This window comes from Lissotriton helveticus, chromosome 3_2 (assembly GCF_964261635.1).
Source record: "Lissotriton helveticus chromosome 3_2, aLisHel1.1, whole genome shotgun sequence".
In the NCBI taxonomy this organism is placed as follows: domain Eukaryota; kingdom Metazoa; phylum Chordata; class Amphibia; order Caudata; family Salamandridae; genus Lissotriton; species Lissotriton helveticus.
Window position 1 is genome coordinate 367,838,638 of NC_136062.1, and position 24,112 is coordinate 367,862,749.

The following is a 24,112-nucleotide window of genomic DNA, read 5'->3' on the forward strand; positions in this document are numbered from 1 at the left end:
CAGAGTCGGTGACGAGCGGCTGATGAGCGTTGTAAGCTGTCCAGATAAGCACAAGTGCTTCATACTGGAGACATTCATGAGTTGCCATTCAAGCTAGCAGGCTTGAATGCTCCTGTGTGGTTAGAGGGAACCAGTGGGGAGCTGGACTGCCATTAAAGGATGTCAACAGATGTGTTGCACACTTAATATCAACTCTGCAGGAGAGTTCTCTCCTGATGCATCATGGTAGATGTAGTGCAGAACGTTCTGTTTGCGCACATTTTTTTCATTGTATTTGCTGATAGGTTCCAGTGCTGCATGTTCCTTGACATGAGGGGTATCACACTTTGGTACTCGCCGGAAGTGAGTATTCTCTGTGGATGTCATTCCTCCCTCTTTCTTTTCCATAGTCTAACACCCCAAGCATGGCTGGAAAGCTTCCCAGATCCATGCGTGATGATTTGCTGCAGGCAAGGTTTTCTTCTTTGAATTCTGGGGCTTGTAGTCCTGTCTTATAATGGAATAAAAAAGATTACAAGTCTCAGAATTCAAAGAAAAAAATCTGGAACTTGAGCAGCACATCATATATGGACCCGAGAAACTTGGAAGGGGTGCCAAAGTTGCTCAAGTGCACTTCGGCGCATACAAACTTTACAGGCTCCCCCAGTGGGGAGGAGAACAAGGCACAATTTTGCAGTTGGGCCACACATCTATTGGCAGGCTCGCTGCAACAGTTCTCTCAGGTGCATCTTGGTAGTTGCAGTGTATAGAAGTATTTTTACGAATATTTCCATAGTATTCTCTGATAAATACAGCCGTTGCCGGACATTCCTTTTCACAGTTACATGTTCTTTGTTACTCGTCAGAACTGACCAGTTTCTGTCGAGGTGGTGTCTTCCTGCTATAATTTTTGTGCCAAATTCCAAACAGCACCTAGGACCAGACCACTGGCTTAGACAACTTTTCTGTCTTCTCCAGCAGAGAGGAGTGTAAAACGTATCTCAACAGATGGGTCGCACACTAAGTGAAAAGCCTGCAACACTCTTTCCCAAATGCCTCATGGATAAAGTGCGAGCTATGTTGTTATTTCAAGGGCCAGAGTACTCTAGTAGGTGATATAAGCTCCTCTAAGAATATCTGTCCATCTGCCACAAGAAGCAGTCAGAGCACTTCAACAAAGACATCCTGAAGCAGCTATTAAAAACAAGCATTGGCATAGCCATTAGGTCTCGCTTTTTGGACACTATAAATATTTAGTCATGCAGCAGAATATCCTTGGTGCAACAACTCCAACTGTTGCATGGCTAAACACTTATAAGGTCCCAAATGCGAGACCTATTGGCTATGCCAATGCTTGTTTATTGTGGCATTGCAGCGCTTCGAAAGTACGATTTCAATCTGCAGCTATCTTCCTTGTTTAATTGTGGCCTGACTCTGAGCATTCTTTTCGAGACAAGCACAGTTAAGTTGTATTTTTCCAAAATACTAGGCAGCTGCTTATTTGAACATGTAACATGTATGCATTCCGTTTCCCTGCTCCTAACGCTCATCTGCAACAGCGGACTTGTACTTTTATCTTTTTTTTCTGAGGCTTAATAAATGCCTCGTGTATTTTTTCACTTTTTGGCCTTTCTGGGTTGTAAATTAATTGGGCTCAAATCGCTTCGTGTCAGGATCTGCTCCATAAAAGTGAAAAACACTTACTTTCCTCCTATTAGAGACTGCTACTTTCTAATGGGAAGAGGATATCTCCAATATGATTTTTCGTGCGCTGCCCTACCACACTTAGGGCTCCCAGCTGACCTAAGGCTGCTCAGCGCTGGCAGGTTCACATACTCACTTTTCAGCCTGACGTCATGACCGGGCCCAGTCAGGTTGTGTGTTACGTGCCCTGCGCGGGGACGTCACTTCCTGCGTGCTGGTGCAGGAGGCTGAGTTTGCGCGCCTGCAAACCAATCATGGCGCTTGCAGTGTGCTGTTGTAGCTCGCACCGGCCCGGGTGCAGTATGCTGTGAGCTGTGCGGCAGTGCACCCTGCTGAACATTTCAGTTCTAAACGCAGCCGAGGGAGACGGAGGAGTCAGTGACCCGGGTTACAGTGGCTGCCAGACAGTGTGTCAATGGACGGGTCCCCGGCCCGCGACTCACTGGACAGCCTGGACTAGGTGTTACATCTCTTCCGATATGTGAGTCAGTGAAAAAATCTATTAATAAAATTCAACATTTACTTTTATCCGCTTTCAATTTAACAGGTCATGGTGATAATATTGCATGAATAGTACTGCACCACTTGTCAGCCGTTTGTTTTCCGAGTGCTAAAATATTAACACAGAATAAAGACTTCCTGCCAGCAGATCCTGAATAATACCATTGTGGGTGGCGAGGTGTCTTCATCATTAGTGATCTGATAAAATAGTGACATGAATGCAAAAGCTTGTTTTTAAAACTAGTAAAAGACTGGCAGTGCAAAACAATCATGTGTTCAGAGTAAAACCCCTTACCGAAGTGGAATACTACTTTTAGTGGTTAACCTGTCTTTTTATAGCATTCGAAGACTAATTTTTGCCAATTTTAGTATTCAGTAGTATTCTTTTTGGGAAGGCTAGTGCATGAAGACTACTGATATTTGAGTGGTACTTCTTGAATACTAACAGAATACTAAGCACATACTTATTTGTAATCGCATAGTCTTCATTTACAATGCAGAACATTTAGTGAATACAAACAATTTGAATACTACTGGACTTTATCCAGAGTACTATTAACATTCTATTCAAGCTGAATGCTGAATGGTAGATTAATGGTGCCTTATTTATTATACTATTTTTATGCCTTATTTATTATACTATTGTGGTGTTTGTGTAGTATAGGGTAGTGGTTTAGGGTAGTGCTGGGGGATCGTGCAGGGTAGTGTTTGAGTGTAGGGAACAGACTGGGTGTCGGGGTAGGGTCGTACTGGGGGTAGTGTTTTTAGGGTTTAGGGTAGTGTTGTGGTGTTTGTGTAGTGTAGGGTAGTGTTTTAGGGTTTAGGGTAGTGCTGGGGGGTCGTGCAGGGTAGTGTTTGAGTGTGGGGACCGGACTGGGGGTCGGGGGAGTGTCATGCTGCGGGTAGTGTTTTAGGGTTTAGGGTAGTGTTGTGGTGTGGTACTCCTCTCAATGCCACTCTGCTTTACTCCATTTAACACCACTCTGCTTTACTCCATTTAACACCACTCTGCTTTACTCCACTCAACACCGCTCTGCTTTACTACATGCCACTCTGCTTTATTCCACTCCACTCAACACCACTATGATTTACTCCACTCACTCTGCTCAATTACATTCTGTTTTACTCCACTCCACTCGACGCCACTCTTCCTTACTCCACTCAATGCCAATCTGCTTTACTCCACTACACTCTGCTTTACTCCACTCCACACCACCGCATGCCACTCTGCTTTACTCTGCTCTACTCCACACAACTCCACTCTGCTTTGCTCTACTCTGCTTTACTCCACTTCATACTGCTTTACTCCACACCACTGCATGCCACTCTGCTTTACTCTGCTCTGCTTTACTCAACACAACTCCACTCTGCTTTACTCCACTATGCTTTACTCCACTTCATACTGCTTTACTCCACACCACTGCATGCCACTCTGCTTTACTCTGCTCTGCTTTACTCCACTCAACGCCATTCTGCCTCACTCAACGCCGCTCTGCTTGTCCACTCCACGCCGCTCTGCTTGACCACCCCACGCCACTCTGCTTTACTCCACTTCAATCAACGTCACTCTGCTTTACTCCTCTCTGCTGTGCTTTACTCCACTCTGTTTTACTCCACTCCACGTCACTCTGGTTTACTCCACTCAGCTTCACTCCACTCCACTTTTCTCCACACCACACCTGTCCACTCAACGCCACTCTGCTTTACTTCACCCCGCATTACTCCACTCACCACTCTGTTTTACTCCACACTACTCTGCTTGACTCCTCTCCATTCAGCGCCACTCTGCTTTACTCCTTATTCCATAACACATAGGTAAAAGGTATTGCCATTTATGATGCAAATAGCTCTAACACCAACAAATGCACAACCAATTGCATTTTCAGTACTTGTTGAATGGTGCATTCTAGACGGTATCCGACTTCTTGCTTTGTGTTTTTTTTGTTCCTGATATGTAAGGCACTGAGGCTTTTTTAACACTGTTTGCATTATTCTATATACTTGTTTTTCCATGATATAATCCTTGATTAACATTTTAGGGAGAGATTTACATATTTGCAGATGAATAAGCAATAGAAAATATTGGACTGATTTAATAAAGTTGTTTTGACATTTTAACATAATTGCCCAGAGTCTTTGCACACTGGTTCTGATGTGGACGTACGCTGTTCAATTTGGGAGATCTCGCTGTATCAAGTGCCCAGCCCCTGCTTCGGAGTAGAACAATGGGCCACATTTGGGCTACTTTTGGTAGGATCCAGGCAAAAAGAAAAAGCTGCAGCCATTCCTAACATTGGTTGGAACGGAAGCGGAAGCTGAGTTGTACTAGTCTAAGGCAGAGTGAGGCGAGTAACATGCAGCTGCACCGCAGTGTGTGCACATGGATCGAGCTGAGAGGAAAAGGTGAGACTTGCTGTATTCTTGAGGTCTGCTGTGGGGCGTGATTTTGCCAAGACAGACCCGCCGCACCTGCAGTCCTGCCAAGTATCACGTATCAGCCGTGACGCTCACTCATTTCAGTGCGGTGACCGGCGGCCCACCAGAGAAGACCGGGAGGCGGGGCTGACAAAGGCACACTGCCGGTGCCCTCCCCCCTGCCACAATGTTATGACCCCGAGGAGCCCTGGTGATGGGGAGCTCCCCTCAGCATTACGGGTGACAGGAGCGCCCCCCAAAGCAGAGCGGAGGAGAGGGAGTCGGTGTGTCTAAGGCCCGGGTGAGTGGGGTTAAGAGGGAGCCTGCATGTAGTGTGCTAGCCCATGGGGCCCGCCCGCACATGGTTGGTGCCCGCTTCGGGGCACATCGTCGGTGCTCGCAGCTGCCCCGCTTGTCAGAGGGCAGCTGGCCCAGCGGGGGCAAAGTTTGGATTCTCCTTTTGGAGTCCCAGAGCGGGACTCCAGCGTTGGGGGCCATTTTCTTGACAGAGTCTCAGAGGGGGGGCTCACCAGTCACGAGGCGTGCCAGTCTTCATTGGGCCAGTACCATTTTTCTACAGCTGCCCGCCTCTCGCTACTCGATGGTGATACCTGGAGCGGCAGATAGGCTGGACATTTTATTGACATTTTATAAAGCGCCCACCAGCCTCATGGCTTAAGCACACAAACAAGACTCTTTACAGAGCTGTGGACAACCGCCTCCTCTCCCCATCTGTTTTCCGTCAGCCTCTCTACTACTCACTCTCTACTACTCTACTTTACTCTCTACTCATTCTCTACTACTCACTCTCTACTACTCTCTACTCTTTACTACTCACTCTACTCACTCTCTACTACTCGGTCTCTACTACTCTACTACTCTCTACTGCTCACTCTTCTACTCTCTACTACTCTCTACTACTCACTCTCTACTACTTTCTACTACTCACTCTCTACTACTTTCTACTACTCTCTGCTACTCACTCTCTGCTACTCTCTATTACTCTCTACTACTTTCTACTACCTCACTACTCACTCTCTACTTACTCTCTACTCACTCTTTACTACTCACTCTCTACTACTCACTTACTAATCACTTACTACTCACTCTCTAATCACTCCACTAACCCTCTACTACTCACTATCTACGACTCTCTACTACTCACTCTACTACTCGCTCTACTACTCACTCTCTACTACTCTACTACTCTACTACTCTCTACCTCTTCCTCTCTACGCACACACATATGCACATAAGTATATATATATATATATACGTATATATGCATTTATATATATATATGTATGTGTATGTATATGCATACATATATAAACATATATATATATAATCTGCATACCAATATAAATATAAATGCATGCATACATATATGGATACATATGCATGTTATGTATATGAACGTTTGAAAGACACTAATAAAAGCAAAGCTAAAAAAACACCTAATTACAAACAGAAATGCTTTAACTTAAACGAGGGCAAGACCTATTGCATTTTCAATGCTTGTTTACACAGCATCTAATGCGGACAGGCACATGTTTTCAAGGAATCCTATTTTGTTGGTAACGGAGTGGAGTACGAGATCAGGTGATTGAACAAGGATCACACAATGCTGATAAGTGGAAAGACCGACCACGCTTATAAATAACACTGAGGTTTCCAGATTCAATGTAGGACAATGTATTCTTGGGGTAAGATATAAATCTCCTTGCTCAAATGGGTGTAATAATATATGTTTTCTTTTTTAACTTTATTTATCATTTTCAAATGAGTGACTTTACACCTTGTACATTTGCAATTTTTCCAGTTTTTATCTCTTCCCTGTGTGACTTTACATCTTTTACATTTGCAATTTTTTTCTGTTTGTATCTCTTATGTAACTCATGTAATCCAAAGTCCTTATGTAACGCAACTGGTTCTTTTGTAAAGCGCTCTGACACCTTCGGGTAATGTTCGCGCTATATAAACTCGCATTAAATAAATAAATAAAGTATCACTTTGAATCCCCGTATGTGTGCTTGAGGCGGGGCTTGGGGGGCACAGTGATGTCACATCCTGCTGCCACGTAACCAGTCCCGGAAGTTTGTAATCGAAAGTGCCAGCTGCCTAGTGTTTTGCGCGTTTTTCATATATGGCGCTTGCAGGGTCGCGCTACTTGCAGGAAGCACAGCCGTTTTAATTTACTCGACCCCCGAATCAATTCAATAATGCCAGATGATCTGAGGGAGACCGAGAGGAGTGAGTGGCCCACCCGGTTGCAGCGGCCACCAGGACAGAGTCTGCGTGTAACTGTGGACCGCGGGCCCCGCCCGGGGCTCACTGGCCTGCCAGCCTGGAGGGTGAATTGAGGCGACCGGACGGTAAACCCAAATTACCACGGGCGCAGTGGCTTGCGGCCGCTTGTTTGCATTTTACCTCATGTACAGAAATAAATCCTTTTATTGATTCTCGCTCTCCTGATCCACCGCCCCCAATTTAGCGATAAGATAGAAGTAACAGGAATGGTTAACTTTTTTGTTTGCTTCCCTTCAATACTTTATGGTATTCTTGGAATTGTCAAGTGAGATCTGTGAGAAAGATAACGTCATGCTGCGAATTCTTTACCACAAATCGCTGCAGGAAATCACACCATAAATGTGATACGAACACATTTCTAATTTTGTTTGCAATAAATTAGATGCATAACAATGATCCTAAGAAGTGACTGACAAAATAAGCGGAACAACCTTAGCGGTCCTGTAATGGCGGAATTATTTTTCATGGTTACACAGATTAGATACTTAAAGAGAAATACAGTGCCCTCGGTTTTATTAGGTCTCTAAATACAGTAGGTGACATTTTAGGATGAATTGAATTCACATACTGTTAAAGGGCAACATGCAGATTGTTCATAAGATGGGACACCCACTAAAAATAAAAATTGTCGCAGTTCGTCTGTGGTTAGTGTTTCTGAAGACTCGCTGAGTTCGGGTTGCTTGACTAGATGTAAAGAACAATTCATTTACTTTTCAGGATTAGTTTATCCGAGTAGAGGTGGGCAAGAAAGACATTCATACGCAGAGTCGAGCAATAGTTCAGACTGGAATCTGCCTTCGCTCTAAGTCCCAAAGCACGAGCGGAGCCAGCAAAAGAATGGGCAAGTAAATCACACACCAAAGTGAGCCTGCAGCCACTGCCTTACAGAGAGACGGCTTCACTGTGTTAAGCAATTAGGGCGCCACACTCCTCCGGACTCTGCGACTACAGGTATTGTGCCACTAAAGCCCGAGCTCATGGCTCATCCGTCTTTTGCTGTTCCATCGCACTTTAACGTATATTTTCTTTAATAGGTATATACAAACCTGACCTCCTTAGTTCAGTGTCTTTATTTCTGGTTCATTTTCTCAGGCTGCTAAACCTAGGTTGAAATATGCCGTTGGTAGGTAATGCACAATAGGTGTTGGAGTGGAGAAAGTTTCAAGAGGGAAACTTTAGTGTCGTTCAAAATGTGCAGCATAGCCCAAACAGTGTTTTTTCACCAGCGTGTCACAGGAAAGAATTTGATGCTATACGAAGTGCAATGGAGATGGGGTCGTCGCCGTGTCTAAAAACGAAATATTTGTAACTGTTTTGTTGGCCTTTTACCCGCAGGTAACTGCATATAAAATAAAACGTACACTCATTAAATTAAGAGCAAGTTAAACTAGATGGTGGAACATGCACTATGCTAAGTTGTGGAAGCTCAACTGGTTAATGGATAGATGCATGGATGAATGAGTCACTTGTGAAAGTTCAGCTCATTTAGGGTTCAGGCGAAAGAATGGATGAGTAAAAGTGTACATGGATGAGTGGATCAATGTGTCGAAGGGTGAGTGAATGGACGGGTGGCTGAAAGAAATGGTGGCTTGATGGATGAGTGAAAGGGAAGATGGGTGGATGGATGAGTGAAAAGGTACATGGATGATGGATGGATGTGAGTGAAGAGGTGGATGGATAGATGCATGGATGAATGTGTGAAAGAATGGAGGTAAGGATGGATGAGTAAAGGAAAAAAGGATGGACGAGTAAAAGGATGGGTGGGTAGATGAGAGGAAGGGTGGATGGATGAGGGAAAGAGTACATGGAAGGACTGAGTGGATGGATGAATGGACGGGCTAAATCAAAGGATGTATGTATGCATGGATACGTGAAAGGAAGGGTAGATGGCTGGCTGTATCAAATGGTAGACACATGAAGAGTGAGGCTGAATGGATGCATAATTGAGTGAAAGGATGGGTGGACGAGTGAATGAAAGGATGAGTGAAAGGGTATATGGATAGATGAGAGGATAGATGGGTAAAAGGTTGGATGGATGAGTGAAAGGATGGATCGCTGAGTGAAAGGGTGTCAGTCAATTAATGAGTGAAAGGGAGGATGGATGGAGTAAACGGATGAATAGATGAGAAGGATGGATGAATGAAAGGATCGATGGAAGAAAGTGGGGATGGACAAGTGAAATGATAGATGACTGAGTGAAAGTATAGATATGTTTTGTGGATAGGTTTGAAGATGGATGAATAGGTTTGCATGTAGACGGGTATATGGATGGACGGAATGGTGAAGGACTGAATATTGGATGGAAGACAGAATGTAAGGTGAAATGATGATTATTAGCAAGTGGATGGAAGAATGAATAGATGAATGGATAGATGCTTGGATGCAAGAGAAAAGCAAGCCTTTCTGGGATGGTCCTGATGGCTTGCTTCACTTGCTAGGTGTCATAAGAGATTTGGTTCAAAGTGGGGGGGGGAGTATTTTAATTTTCTGGCTACTCCCTTGCCTATACTCTTTGTAATTCCACTTTCTAACCTTTTATCCGCTATCTCCACTCACCAAATCCGATCTCTACCGTGCACATTGTTGTCCACATCACGCATCTTCTCTATACTGCACATGTGCTTGCCACCCTATTTATCTACTCTTTACACCTATGGTACTCATAGTACGGCCCGTGGGCCGCCAGCGGCCCAGCAGGCCTTCATTGGCACCCCGTGGACCTTGCCTTGCAGTTTACACGGCCGGCAGTAAACACAGAAGATGACTGCAGGAGCATACACAGTGAATACGTATTAAATAGGTATTCACTGTGTATGCTCCTGCGGCCATCTTCTGTGTTTAGAGACAGCCTCTGTGACCTCAGGGCACCTTCGGAAAGCTTACCAAAAGGCCCATTAAAAGTCAGCTGTTAGCGCTTTCACAGCTGACTTAAAAGCGCCTTTTGGGAAGTTTCCTGTTTGGACCGAGACAGGCCGAGGCACAGGGACAGGCGGAGGCACAGGCACAGATAGAGGCAGAGACGGAGAGGGAGAGAGACGGCGAGGGAGAGATAGAGACAGGGACAAACAGATAGAGGCAGAAGGAGGGAGAGAGACCGACCGAAGGAGGGAGAGAGACAGACAGACATACTTCATGTACCCCAGCAGGATTGTCAGATAATTCACTTTACTTTCTCTGACGGCAAAGTGAAAGGAATTCGTAACCAGCAGTAGTTGTGTTAAAATAATAAGCAGCAGAAGCCCTAGCCGATTTTTTTGCCTGGGCTTTGGCAACCCACAGTTTAGGAAACACTGCTCTATGCTACTCTTCACCCTTTCACTCCACTCCATCTATGCCATTCCACAACACCCCACTCTGCGATATAGCACAACACTCTGTACCACTCTACTCTTTGCCACTCTTCTGTACGACATGCCCCTCTACTCTGTGACATTCTTTTTGTCCTTTGCCAAAGAGTGTTCCCCTCCCTGCACAAGCACCCTCCACCCTGTATGTCCGCGGTCCTCACCCACTATCGATATCTCACTATATCAGATGTGCTTGTTGTACCTCCTCTCTCATTCCTGTGTATCCACGCTCTCCTGTCTGTATTCTGTCTCCATTGCTTATCCACTCTCCTGTTAGCACCCTGTATACTTGCTTTCAACATTGATGATCCACTTCACCCTGTACTTCCATGTGTGATCTCTGCCATCTGTGTGTGCCATTCATTTGCTCTTTCCAGTGTACATCCATTGTTCTCATCTCCAAGTCCCACCTGCACTTTATACCATATACTTCTACATTCCACATCCACTCTCTGCAGTTGCTCTATTCTCTCTGCACACTGCCTGTTGCGGTGTATATGCTGCATCCACTTTACCCTCTACATTCTTTGTTCACCCTCTATATCTGCCTTCTGAAAAGGCTCTCCATCCTCCATATACATTCACCACCTACCAAGTCTACTTTTACACTTCATGTGTGCACCATCTAACAGTTACAGTCCAAGAGCACAGTCCATACGGTAATTAGCTGTCAATCCTTCACCATTGCAATACATATGCACTACACTGTTCACATTTGCTGTCAACTGTGTGCATCCGCTCTCCACCCTGTACGTATGTCCTCTACATACACACTCCAAAATATACATACATTCCTTGACTTTCACTTGAATTTTTCACCCTTTGTCTGCTCTCCATCCACAGGATGCAGTCTAGGCTATCCATGCACACCCTGCATATCCACTCTGTATATCCACTCTCTATTGTCTCTGTGTTCTCCACACCCCATACAACAAATTCAGTGCAGGCTCTGTACTCAGTGGTTGACATCCTCTCTACACTGCATTCTTCAACCCTTGGGCGTTTTTGGGAATCTATGTCAGTCATTATACATGTAGCAAGCAGCGACGTCCATCATCAGGTGATCTGAGAGACTGCAGAGAGAAGCTCTGCACCCTCCCCTCCAAGGTGGGTATCGCCTGCGTGTATCCCATTCCACTAGCAGGAGAACACAGCATTTATGATTCTCGTGGAACTTCTGCCTGGCGCTCAGGAGGCCTCTATTACACAGATGCTTGCCCCATGTCGGACGAGAGTTGCCCTGTTCTTCACCTGGGGCTTAAATGGCTGTAATTTCTGAAATTTCTATGTTCGCCTCATCTTCATTGCTTGATTTTGCTCGCGAGAACGTGTAACTCAGTCATTGAAATGCCACTCATAATTGCACTGAAATTCAGAAAACGTCATATATAAGCAATCCGAAATTTTGGCAGCTATGTTGGATTCCATTATTTTTGGGCTTTTAGGGCGCTGCAGGGCATTCAATGTGGGACTTCCAATTGAGGCAGGGTGTCTGAGATCCCCTCTCAACATTGGCGGTTCAGGCTCAAATGAATTACATGTTCCTAATAAAAAGTAAGTGTGGTAGCGATTGAATGAGAGAATGTGTACCGCCATACCATCAATGGTATGGTCTTACAGTCAAAACTGCTGACTTTGAAGCTGGGTGCCCGGGTTCGAGTCCCAGCGTTGGATCCCCATCTGCTGATTCTAGGCTCATCACTTAAAAGCTGGATATCAGGTAATGCTTCAGATACTTATACGCTGCGCGAACCCCCCTGCGCAAAACCCCCCGTGAACCCCACCCCTGTGTGACCCCCCTGCAGCGCTGCAGCCCTGCGTGTCCCCCCAGCGCCACCCCCCCGACCAACCCGCCTGACCCCCCCTGCCCCCCTCGCGACCCCCCTGCCCCCCCTCGCGACCCCCCTGCCCCCCTCGTGACCCCCCTGCCCCCCCTCGTGACCCCCCTGCCCCCCTTGCGACCCCCCTCGCGACCCCCCTGCCCCCCCTCGCGACCCCCCTGTGACCCCACGCAACCCCCAACTCCGCCCTCCTCGCGAACCCCCCTTCACAATCATTGCCGTAGTATTCAGTTAGTATTCAGATATTGCTCACAAAGAATACCACTAGTCTTCAAACAGTGGTCACAAGCAATGAGACTAGCCTTCATTTTGCTCTTGAAATAGCACAAGAGCTGCAAATAAACCCTAACAGAATACTACTAAGCTTCAAATACTATTCTTTAACAATACTACTAGTCTTCTTTTAGCAATCAATTGAAGTGTTCATTATGTATTTGAAGGGTAGTTGAGTAGAACTAGTATTCCCTCATTAGCATATTTCGGCTCGTGGGCATACTACTTAGGCTTTATGCTTACTAAATGAATACTATATTTATATAGTAAATGAATAGTAAATGAATACCGCTTTAACCACTGGAATCACACTAAATGAAGATCTTCCATTTTGGTGAGGGTACAGTGCCAAGTTTTACGCTGGTGTTTCTCACCATTCTTTTTTACCTTATTACATTAGCAACGGATTATGCCTGTGACTGAGTGACGGCCTAATCTTCTAGTTGCACTTGCTATGGTAAAAAAAATTCCTTTTTGGGTTAGCACATGTCCTGAATGATCACATCAATGAGATCATCAGCAGTGCCCGCCTGCCCTCAGTTACTGAGCATTGCAGACACGCAGTCTGTCTGTCTCTGGTTAGTGCCCTTCCTTCCGTTTCTGGTACTTTGCAGATATGTTTTAAAATCTTCCTAGAATTTCTCGTTGCTCAAATTAGTGTAATTTCTAAAAATCTATATGATTCCCTAATCTTCATTACTTGGATTTGCCCCACGAAAGTGTCACTCGTAGTCGTTGAAATGTCACTCAAAATTACTCTGAAACATAGCAATCTGAAACCTTGGCAGCTATGCTCACCCCTGCTGGCACACACCGACATAACCAACATCAGGGTGAGACAGACGAGGCTATCTGTGATTTAGGTGGGCTGGGGGAGGTCCAGGGACGTTTGTGTTTAGGGGGGGGGGGTCACTGCTCAGCCAGGGGCTGACTAGTGAACACAAACTCCCTCCCTCCCCCCACCAACTCCCCTCTGCTGCCTCATTTAATTTCTTAGCGTCAACAAGGGCGCTAAATTATCTTAATAAAGGCTGGCTCTGTTGGTAAGCACCTTTTATTTTGCATGTTTGGTGAGCAATATACGACGTGTTGTGCTTGTTCTTTAGTTTTCTGCTGACTCTCGTTTTGTGAGAGGGTGTTGGATACCTTGGCTTAGTTAATCAGAACTTGAGAAAGATGACCTGAGTTTCTCCTCCAACTCTCGAATCAGTGTGATGTCTAAAGGGAACGTCGTATTCACACCCCAAAGTGAAAAACATGAAACACTCGAAGCTTGGAACGTAGTTGCAGGCTTTAGATTAGAAACCATATTTTTTTTGGTTTTAACCTAGTACATTTATGTTGTCCCGCAGCACATTTGGAATTTTGGTGCACTTAATAGGACTAGCTTTCTTGTAGACTAAAGTGCTCTAGGGACACCTTATGACAGCGCATGCTTTTTGTGGAGCTCTGTAGTAACTACATACTAGTGTATGATGCAATATTGGATACATGTGCTGCAGGAACTCTGTAAATGCCTTTGTGCCAGTCTACTAGTACATAATGTGATTAACGATAAAGGTGCATTGTGAGAGCACCCAAAAAATTTCACAGTGATGCCTATTGCTACCATCCTCATTGACAGCATTGTTTTTTCACAACAAAATCAAAACCGACACTAAGGAAGTCTCATGGTCCAGTAAAGCAGTGCAGTGTATTCTGGGATACGCAGTGCCTGCCCCAGCCACATTCACACTTAGAAAGTACTTCTTAGTTTACACAGTAAAGGACATTTCCAGCCCCTAGCATTTAGCAGGGACGGTGTGGTGTTTTCTGGCCACCTTTACTGGAGATCAATCAATCAATACATTTGTAAAGTCCCCTACATACCCGAGAGGGTCTCAAGGCGCTGGGGGCAGGGGGAGGGGGCTGCTACTCATCGAAAAGCCAGGTCTTGAGAAGTCTTCTGAAGGCCAGCAGGTCCTGGGTCTGTCGTAGGCTGGTAGGGAGAGTGTTCCATGTCTTGGCGGCGAAGTAGGATAAGGATCTACTGCCGGCTGTGGTTTTCTGGAAGCGTGGAACCGTGGCGAGGGCGAGGTTGGCAGGGCAGAGGCTGCGGCTGGTGGGTGTAGAAGCTGAGTTGGTCGTTCAGGTATGCTGGTTTGGTCCACCTGTTGCAGGTCACAGGTGCAGAGAAGTGCAACATACTGCATGACATGTGATCCTGCCTCAGAAGGCCCATAAGTCTAGTATAGTCAGACAAAATAAAAGCAGATCCTCATATAAAATTAAGTTCTCCTTTAACTAATACACATTAGGCAGATTTGTACATGCCACAAAATGTACCCCTGAATCGTAGGTGAACGTCGGGGATTTTTAAGACTAGTTGGGGGCGGTAATCCGGTTTATTAAATGTCCCAGGTTCCAGGCATGCAACGAGAATCTTCAGATGATGCAAAATTGCATGGATGTATTAATGCTTACACAGAATACTCCATGCTACGAGCAATCTCTATGCACCGGTCTTCTAACCACCCCACATAGGAAGAGGATGGCTTTCTGAAAGCTTGATATTCAAACATACTATGCCCAGATGTGCAAATATCTCAAACCTAAAGGTGAGCTTTTATCTTGCTAACCAAGCTTTTAGTCAAACTTATTGTTATTGTTTTTGGTGCTCTTATTATATCCGTTGGGCATCTAATTCTAAACCATGCATTCTTTTATGCAATATTCAATCTATTTTAAATTTAATGTTTGTATCTCCAGATAGCAAAGGAAGTGTTCTTGACAAAGCAAGATCTAAGCCTTCTCTTGGGACCAAGAGTGCTTTGTTGGCACGTTTTCTGGTCTCATCATGGGTGGTGAAGTTTCTATAATCAAATGAGGGTTATCGGAGCCAACTGAGAAACTGCCTACTGTTCCTATCGATGTAACTGTAAGAGTACCTACCATTAAAATGAGGATTCACTTCAGTTCCAGAAAGTAGATGTTATCCTTTGTCCTAGGAGAGGCTCATGTCCCGACACTGCCTGAAAAAACACCCCAAATTATTGCTTGGTTTGCAGGATCGTGATCTATCGGCAATGCTGTTAGAACAACAAAACAAGCATTAAAATGCAATAGGTCTCACCTTTTATTAAGTTAAAGCCATTAGTTTTGCTATACATTACCATTAGCAAAGCAAATGGCTTTAACTTAACCAAAGACGAGACCTGTTGCATTTTCAATGCTTGTTATATGTTAGCTCATATTGTATAGCCAATCTATTCAATACCACTCTGCTTCACTCAACTCTGCTTTACTCCACGCCACTCTGCTTTACTCCACGCCACTCTGCTTTACTCCACTCAACACCACTCTGCTTTACACCACTCAACACCACTCTGCTTTACTCCACTCCACACAGCTCACCTTAGCCCCACTCAACGCCACTCTGCTTTACTCCACTTCACACAACTCACCTTAGCTCCACTCAACGCCACTCTATTTACTCCACTTAACGCGACTCTGCTTTACTCCACACAGCTCCACTCTGCTTTACTCCACTCCACGCCACTCTGCTTTACTCCCCGCCACTCTGCTTTACTCCACTCAACGCCGCTCTGCTTTACTCCACTCCATCTGCACAACTACATTCTGTTTTACTCCACTCCCCTTTTCTCACCGCCACTCTTCTTTACTCCACTCAATGCCGATCTGCTTTACTCCACACAGCTCCACTCTGCTTTACTCCACGCCACTCTACTTTACTCCACTCCACGCCACTCTGCTTTACTCCACTCCATGCCACTCTGCTTGAAGCCATTCCACTCTGCTTTACTACACTCCAGTCTGCTTTACTCCACTCAACACCACTCTGCTTTACTCCTCATTCCATAACACATAGGTAAAAGACATTGCCATTTATAATGCCAATAGCTCTAACTAGGGCTTTAAGTGGTCTGGGCCCGCACTGGCAGTTCTTATAAGCAGGTGCCGAGAACGGTCCCTATTGGAATCTCCATTTTTTATCCTTAGGGTTAAAAAAAAAAACTGAACTCTGCAGTAGTTCCATCCATCACTGCTTTTGATGTCACTTCAAAGAGACTAATTTTTCAGTTTTATATAGCGCAAACATGGAGCACTTCGCATGAGCACCATTTACACTACACTAGGACATTTTCATGTTTTGAATCACAGGATGTTGAGCTGACGTCAGGCACGACCCTGCTTTCGCAGCTCTAAAGTCGGCAGCTCTATACTAACCCCACAACCTCACACACACGATTGGAAGCATATTCAATATTCTATACAGCAAAGTCATAGTTGTTGCTGATTGATCTTATGCAGTTCATAACCATTGACAAAGCCATTAGTCCTGACTTGTTGTAGATGTAATGTTATTTGTTGTGTTATATATCTGGATGAATGGAGAGACGCAGCAAAATACCAGTGGGGCAGCACACTATGCTAAGTACAGAGTTTTAGCTTAAATGTTTTAAGCCACGCCCTTAATTACATCGGCCACCCCCCAATGAGAGTGATCCAGCGCTCCTAATGAAAAACTGTCTCACCAACGCTACCTATCACCACATTACTCCCCATTAATCATGAATCACTTACCAAGGCCCATAAACCAACGAGACAATTTTTGAGCGACTGAATCATGTGACCTAATTAGAACTATTCACAAACTATTTACATATTTATATACAACTACAGTTTATCATTTCTTACCATGGTTTTAAACGCGTATCATTTTAATTAAGTCACAAAGGTGAATGGATCCACTGATGGCAACTAGACCATGAACAAACAAGACCAGCTTGTCTTTTCAAATCTAATTTTTATTGACTTTATTAATGAAAGAAAGAGCATTTTCGATTAAGAATCTTATTTATTAGCAATAAGAAAGCAGCATTTATTAAGGAAATGACTAATTAGACCGACATATTTAAAGCAAATCAGTAACATGAATAAAAAGCAAAATAACAGTTTCCATTCCCTAATTCTATTTCCCTGTTTAAAACTCACTTCACCTAAAGAATAATCTTTAAAAGTCTGCTGTCCTTACGTGCGCCAAAGAGTCCAACAGAACGTCACGCCATTCAGGAATCGGAAAGCGAGAAGCGCCCTCCTGCCCATGAGGTCAGGTTTTACCCCTCTAACTAGCTAATCTTTTCAACATTTGTATACTTTCTTAGTAATTCAGGATTTCCATTGGCTGTCTTATGTCAGTCCACATTAGATCATCACCGTTTCTAAACCAAGATCAGGCTTTTTCTTAAGCCCTATTGTCCTTTACTTTCGCGTCATTTGGCTTCCTCAAAAGAGATACTTTACTCTCGAGTTACAGTTCACAACTTTCTTGCCTTGGCAATCTTGCCGGTTTCCTGTCCTTGAGCCTTTTTCTCCAAGAGCACGTTTTAGCACAACTTATTAAACTGCATTTTCTGACAAAGATGTCAACGTGGTAAAAGTTTCCACTTCTGTACATGCAAGGCTCCTCTCTGGACAAGATTCGAAACACCATTTCTTTGTAGGCCTTAGGCCTCATTCGGAAACTATTATTTAAACAAACACAAGACCTCAATTAATTAGAGAATTGAGACCCATTCTGTTACCCACCCCCTTTGCTAATTAATAACCCATTAATTTATGTTACCTAGCTGAGCACACAAAGCAGCATTCATATCTACCTTCTTCTTTTAAACCGCAGGGATTCTCCACGAGCTTTTGTCACAGAAAAGACATAACATAAGCACACAAATAAGCACATGCCATTAATTAAACTGCCGCATTTAATACTGACAAAGACAATAGACAAGGTTAGTTTATTATTTTCTTCGCATTTGCAACATAAGGCACATTTGTTAGTCCCACATGTTTTTCTGAATAAATGCATTTTAAAACTAAGTTGATTAATAATTTCACCTCATGCTTGTTAATAGTTACATTGTTATGGAAGTTTAACTTTGCGAGTTTGAACACAATTTTATTCATCACCTCGCTCCATCAAGAGATTCTCAGTTTTTGAATCCCACTTGAAGCCCTGGCTCTATCTAACCCAATCGAATGCGAGACTGATTGCATTTTCAGTGCTTGTTGGAATGTGCATTATAGACGCTATCGAACTTCTAGGTTTGTGCATTTTTTGTTTTAATATGATTTTATTATTCTGGATACCTGTTTTTGCATGATACTTGCTTGACATTTTAGGGAGAGACGTACTCGCCATTTGCAGATACATAAGCTATATAAAATATTGGACTGATTGATAAACATGTAGGAAATACTTCCCATAGCTTGCTGTGCGTCTTGGTTGCTATTCCAGGATTTGCCTTCTTGTCTTGAAATGTCATGGTCAGTTTCAATGTAAATATACTGCCGGTGGCAGACTCGTTCTTATGCTGCGCACACACATCCAGCATTGAAGAGCAAGCCCTGGCGTCACCAGTCAACCCATTGAACAGACATAGTTAGATTCAAAAGGCCTCCTATCAGTGGTATCATGGGGGCGGGTTAAGGATGCAGGTGGCCTGCTCATCTTCCAATCGTGAAGGAAAATCATTGTAATGGTTTCAAAAGCTTTCAGAAGTCCGCTTTCATTCTCTCATAAACTTTGATAGCATGGTTGACTAATCTACTGCTTCTGCACTCCTGATTTTTTTAAATGGCTGCCATAGGTAAGTGAAGACGCTGATCTGTGGGAGTGAATGGAGAAGACCCTGTTGCGTTTAATGCTTGGGCTAAAGTATTGACTGCTGGTGTTGTCAAGAACTGCCGTTGAGTACTCGCAGAGTTAACGGAGAGGTCTGACCCGCTACAGCAGCCTTCCTGGAGGCCTGCCCGGTCGTGCTGCTTAGTGCCTTCTCATCATCGGATTGTTGAACTCGTCAGTATATCTTGGTCTTTTGGTGTATGTTGTTGATCGCGTTTGCAGATTTGGCAGGTTTTCTGGCTCCTTGCGCGAGTAGTAAACTCGGGTTCAGGTATTTGCTTTGCACTCTGGGACTTATAGTCCTTGCTATATAATAGAACAAACAGGTCACTCGCATAATACAAAAGCTGGACTGGGTAAGATGTTCAGTCGAGGGACCACAGGAACCCGAGTTCTGCATTTATTTAGTGCACAGCTCTTGTCGTTCGTATAGCTTCTTAGTGATACCACTAAACCATGTCCTGTACATGCACACACTGATGTTTTTGAAAACCTGAGAGGCGTTGTTTGCGTAACCCGAGGCTTTTTATTCACTAATTGTGGAAAAGGGGTATTGGATCTCCTAGGATTGACATGTATGCAAAGTAAGTTTGGGCAACAAGTTTGCCATCATAAGGCCTCCTCTAGTAAGTTTAGCAGTGCCTGTGACCAATTCATATGATCGATCAAGCCACGCCTGGCTTTGCATGCTGGGACTTTATCATCCTAAATGACATTTAAAACTAAGTCATTTAGAAAACTAAAGGCCAGAACTGGTTTGTTGTCTTCCAAAGGGCTGCTCCAGTGGATAGCAGCCACGGTGCGCTATCATTGTTACTTCTTTTCTACATAGAAGATTGCGGTTCTCCCTCCTGTGGTATCTCCGTATGCAATCAGAGATAGTTTTAAACACGGAGACTGTGAATCGTGCCTGCTACAACAGTCAAATGGTGCATTATAAATAGGATCCCAGGTTTATTAGTCGGCCTTTATTTTTTGCCTGGGTCAAATTTTTGTGCATTTCTACCCATTTTCTTTACCTGTTTGCGGATCTCGCTGCTCGTGCCCTTTCTGCAACCACCCTCCCTCCTCCTCACTGCTCTTTAGCTGCTTTTGTGCCTTTTCTCACTCTCCCTCTCACCGCTTTCACAAGAAGCTTTCAGCTGGAATCTCAGTGTGTGAGTAAATAGATCTACCATGTTCCCACAGACCTCATACTTCCGGTGGGAGCACAAACTGCTGTTTCCAGCTCCATTCGAATTAACAAGCCACTCCTGATGAAGACTTGCGTGACCATAAATGACGATCCACACGTTCCACTCTGCAAAGAAGTGACCGATCAGAGTAGTTACAGACGGGGAGACTTGTTCACTCTGCGGTGATCTCCTAAAGATACGCAAGCATCTGAGCGAGCTTCAGTTATATGAAACTTTGCTCAGCCAATGCCAGCCTCCCTCATACTTTGAAATAAACATTCCTAAATTCAGCATGATTGCCACCCATTTTGCTGTGAGTTTTTTTTTTTTGGTTGTTTCCAACATCAATGTTAATTCCTGTACGTTCAGGGCTTCCTTTTTCTCATGCTAAAAGAGGTGTGGTGTAGGAGCCACGGTGACTGGGGCTGGAATCAGAGCATCATGGTTCGATCCCCAGCGCGAGTGGCAGATTAGCCCAGCACCATGTGACTCTGGGCAATAGCTTGCTTAATCTTCCCGACGGCCCCCAGCGCCTGGAGACCCTTATGGGTGGTTGTTCGCGCTTTACAAATATGGATTATTCTTATTTATTAATTTAGAAAATAACTTAATTATTGCAAAATGGAACCACCTGAGATGACTATGGTTGTTTTGCTTAATCTTCCCGACGGCCCCCAGCGCCTGGAGACCCTTATGGGTGATTGTTTGCGCTTTACAAATGTGGATTATTCTTATTAATTTAGAAAATAACTTAATTATTGCAAAATGGAACCACCTGAGATGACTATGGTTGTTTTGCTAAGTCAATGTTAAATGGGGTTTGCCTACGAAATCTTGCATGAAAATATACAAATTTTAATTTAAACAGTGAAAACCAACCAAATCCATAACGGGCCACCAGCATGTCTCAAGTCAGCAGGCCTAGGAGTCCAAGTCTGTGATGTGTGTTCAACACGTGCCCCTGGACAGGCCAAGCTTGTTCTTCTTGGCAGTCAGTGACAGTACGGTGGCCCATCAGCGACAAGATCACACTGAGCGAAGCCTGCCAGGCTGCCATCATTGAGAGAGACAGGGTCATGACATGGCTGAATCGTGATGAGAGAGCGAAACCAAGAAAGGGAGAAAGAGGTAGAGAGAGAGCGAAAAAGAGAGGCCAAGAAAGGGAGGGAAAGAAGAAAATGACTCCGTTTCGTTGGTATTTTGTTTGGTGGGGGTGCGCGTGAGACTTGGAAGTGAGGTGGGTTTGATTTCCCATCTCTCTTCCACTTTGGGGTACTCTGTACTTGCCGTGCTTGTTTGGAAGGCGGGAGCCTGCCTCTCTTTAAAATGTTGCGCTTTAATGCAATCCTTTATGTGGGAGAGCTGGAGGTAGGATCCGCCTAGCAGTGCACGTTACCGAGGTCTTTTCGGAGAGATGGGAATCGGATGTCCAGAGTTAGATCCACCCAGATTGTTGTTCGATAAACATGTAAGAAATACTTCCCATAGCTTGCTGTGCGTCTTGGTTGCTATTACAGGATTTGCCTTCTTGTCTTGAAATGTCATGGTCAGTTTCAATGTAAATATACTGCCGGTGGCGGACTCGTTCGTATGCTTGGCACACACATCCAGCATTGAAGAGCTAGCCCTGGGGACACACCGTCAACCCATTGAACAGACAGAGTTAGAGTCAAAAGGCCTCCAATCAGCGGTATCATGGGGGCGGGTTAAGGATGCAGACGGCCTGCTTGTCTTCCAATCGTGAAGGGAAGTCATTGTACTGGTTTCAAAAGCTTCCAATCAGAAGTCCGCTTTCATTCTCTCGTAAACTTTCATAGCATGGCTGACTAATCTGCTGCTTCTGCACTCCTGATTTTTTTAAATGGCTGCCGCAGGTAAGTGAAGACGCTGATCTGTGGGAGTGAATGGAGAAGACCCTGTTGCATTTAATGCTTGGGCTAAAGGATCGACTGCTGGTGTTGTCAAGGGCTGCCGTTGAGAACTCGCAGAGTTAACAGAGAGTTCTGACCCGCTACAGCAGCCTTCCCGGAGGTCTGCCCGGTCGTGCTGCTTAGTACCTTCTCATCATCGGATTGTTGAACTCGTCAGTATATCTTGGTCTTTTGGTGTATGTTGTTGATCGCGTTTGCAGATTTGGCAGGTTTTCTGGCTCCTTGCGCGAGTAGTAAACTCGGGTTCAGGTATTTAATTTGCACTCTGGGACTTGTAGTCCTTGCTATATAATAGAACAAACAGGTCACTCGCATAATACAAAAGCTGGACTGGGTAAGATGTACAGTCGAGGGACCACAGGAACCCGAGTTCTGCATTTATTTAGTGCACAGCTCTTGTCGTTCGTATAGCTTCTTAGTGATACCACTAAACCATGTCCTGTACATGCACACACTGATGTTTTTGAAAACCTGAGAGGCGTTGTTTGCGTAACCCGAGGCTTTTTATTCACTAATTGTGGAAAAGGGGTATTGGATCTCCTAGGATTGACATGTATGCAAAGTAAGTTTGGGCAACAAGTTTGCCATCATAAGGCCTCCTCTAGTAAGTTTAGCAGTGCCTGTGACCAATTCATGTGATCGATCAAGCCACGCCTGGCTTTGCATGCTGGGACTTTATCATCCTAATATGACATTTAAAACTAAGTCATTTAGAAAATTAAAGGCCAGAACTAGTTTGTTGTCTTCCAAAGGGCTGCTCCAGTGGAAAGCAGCCACGGTGCGCTATCATTGTTACTTCTTTTCTATATAGAAGATTGCGGTTCTCCCTCCTGTGGTATCGCCGTATGCAATCAGAGATAGTTTTAAACACGGAGACTGTGAATCGTGCCTGCTACAACAGTCAAATGGTGCATTATAAATAGGATCCCGGGTTTATTAGTCTGCCTTTTTTTTTTGCCTGGGTCAAATTTTTGTGCATTTCTACCCATTTTCTTTACCTGTTTGCGGATCTCGCTGCTCGTGCCCTTTCTGCAACCACCCTCCCTCCTCCTCACTGCTCTTTAGCTGCTTTTGTGCCTTTTCTCACTCTCCCTCTCACCGCTTTCACAAGAAGCTTTCAGCTGGAATCTCAATGTGTGAGTAAATAGATCTACCATGTTCCCGCAGACCTCATGTTTCCAGCTCCATTCGCATTAACAAGCCACTCCTGATGAAGACTTGCGTGACCATAAATGACGATCCACACGTTCCACTCTGCATAGAAGTGACCAATCAGAGTAGTTACAGACGGGGAGACTTGTTCACTCTGCGGTGATCTCCTAAAGATACGTAAGCATCTGAGCGAGCTTCAGTTATATGAAACTTTGCTCAGCCAATGCCAGCCTCCCTCATACTTTGAAATAAACATTCCTAAATTCAACATGATTGCCACCCATTTTGCTGTGAGTTTTTTTTTTGGTTGTTTCCAACATCAATGTTAATTCCTGTACGTTCAGGGCTTCCTTTTTCTCATGCTAAAAGAGGTGTGGTGCAGGAGCCACGGTGACTGGCGCTGGAATCGGAGCATCACGGTTCGATCCCTAGCGCGAGTGGCAGATTAGCCCAGCACCATGTGACTCTGGGCAATAGCTTGCTTAATCTTCCCGACGGCCCCCAGCGCCTGGAGACCCTTATGGGTGATTGTTCGCGCTTTACAAATGTGGATTATTCTTATTTATTAATTTAGAAAATAACTTAATTATTGCAAAATGGAACCACCTGAGATGACTATGGTTGTTTTGCTAAGTCAATGTTAAATGGGGTTTGCCTTCGAAATCTTGCATGAAAATATACAAATTTTAATTTAAACAGTGAAAACCAACCAAATCCATGACAGGCCACCAGCATGTCTCAAGTCAGCAGGCCTAGGAGTCCAAGTTTGTGATGTGTGTTCAACACGTGCCCCTGGACAGGG

The 24,112-nt window shown here is 44.5% G+C and overlaps 1 protein-coding gene across 1 annotated transcript in view; it reads left to right on the top strand.

Annotated features, from left to right (window-relative positions):
• The first annotated feature begins 404 nt into the window (after positions 1 to 404).
• Positions 405 to 24,112, top strand: part of NTPCR (nucleoside-triphosphatase, cancer-related) — a 398,442-nt gene continuing 374,734 nt past the window's right edge. The window contains exons 1-2 of the mRNA XM_078684553.1: positions 405 to 480; positions 1,996 to 2,164. Of these exons, the coding sequence (XP_078540679.1) occupies positions 405 to 480; positions 1,996 to 2,164 (245 nt within the window). The remainder of the gene's footprint in view (positions 481 to 1,995; positions 2,165 to 24,112) is intronic.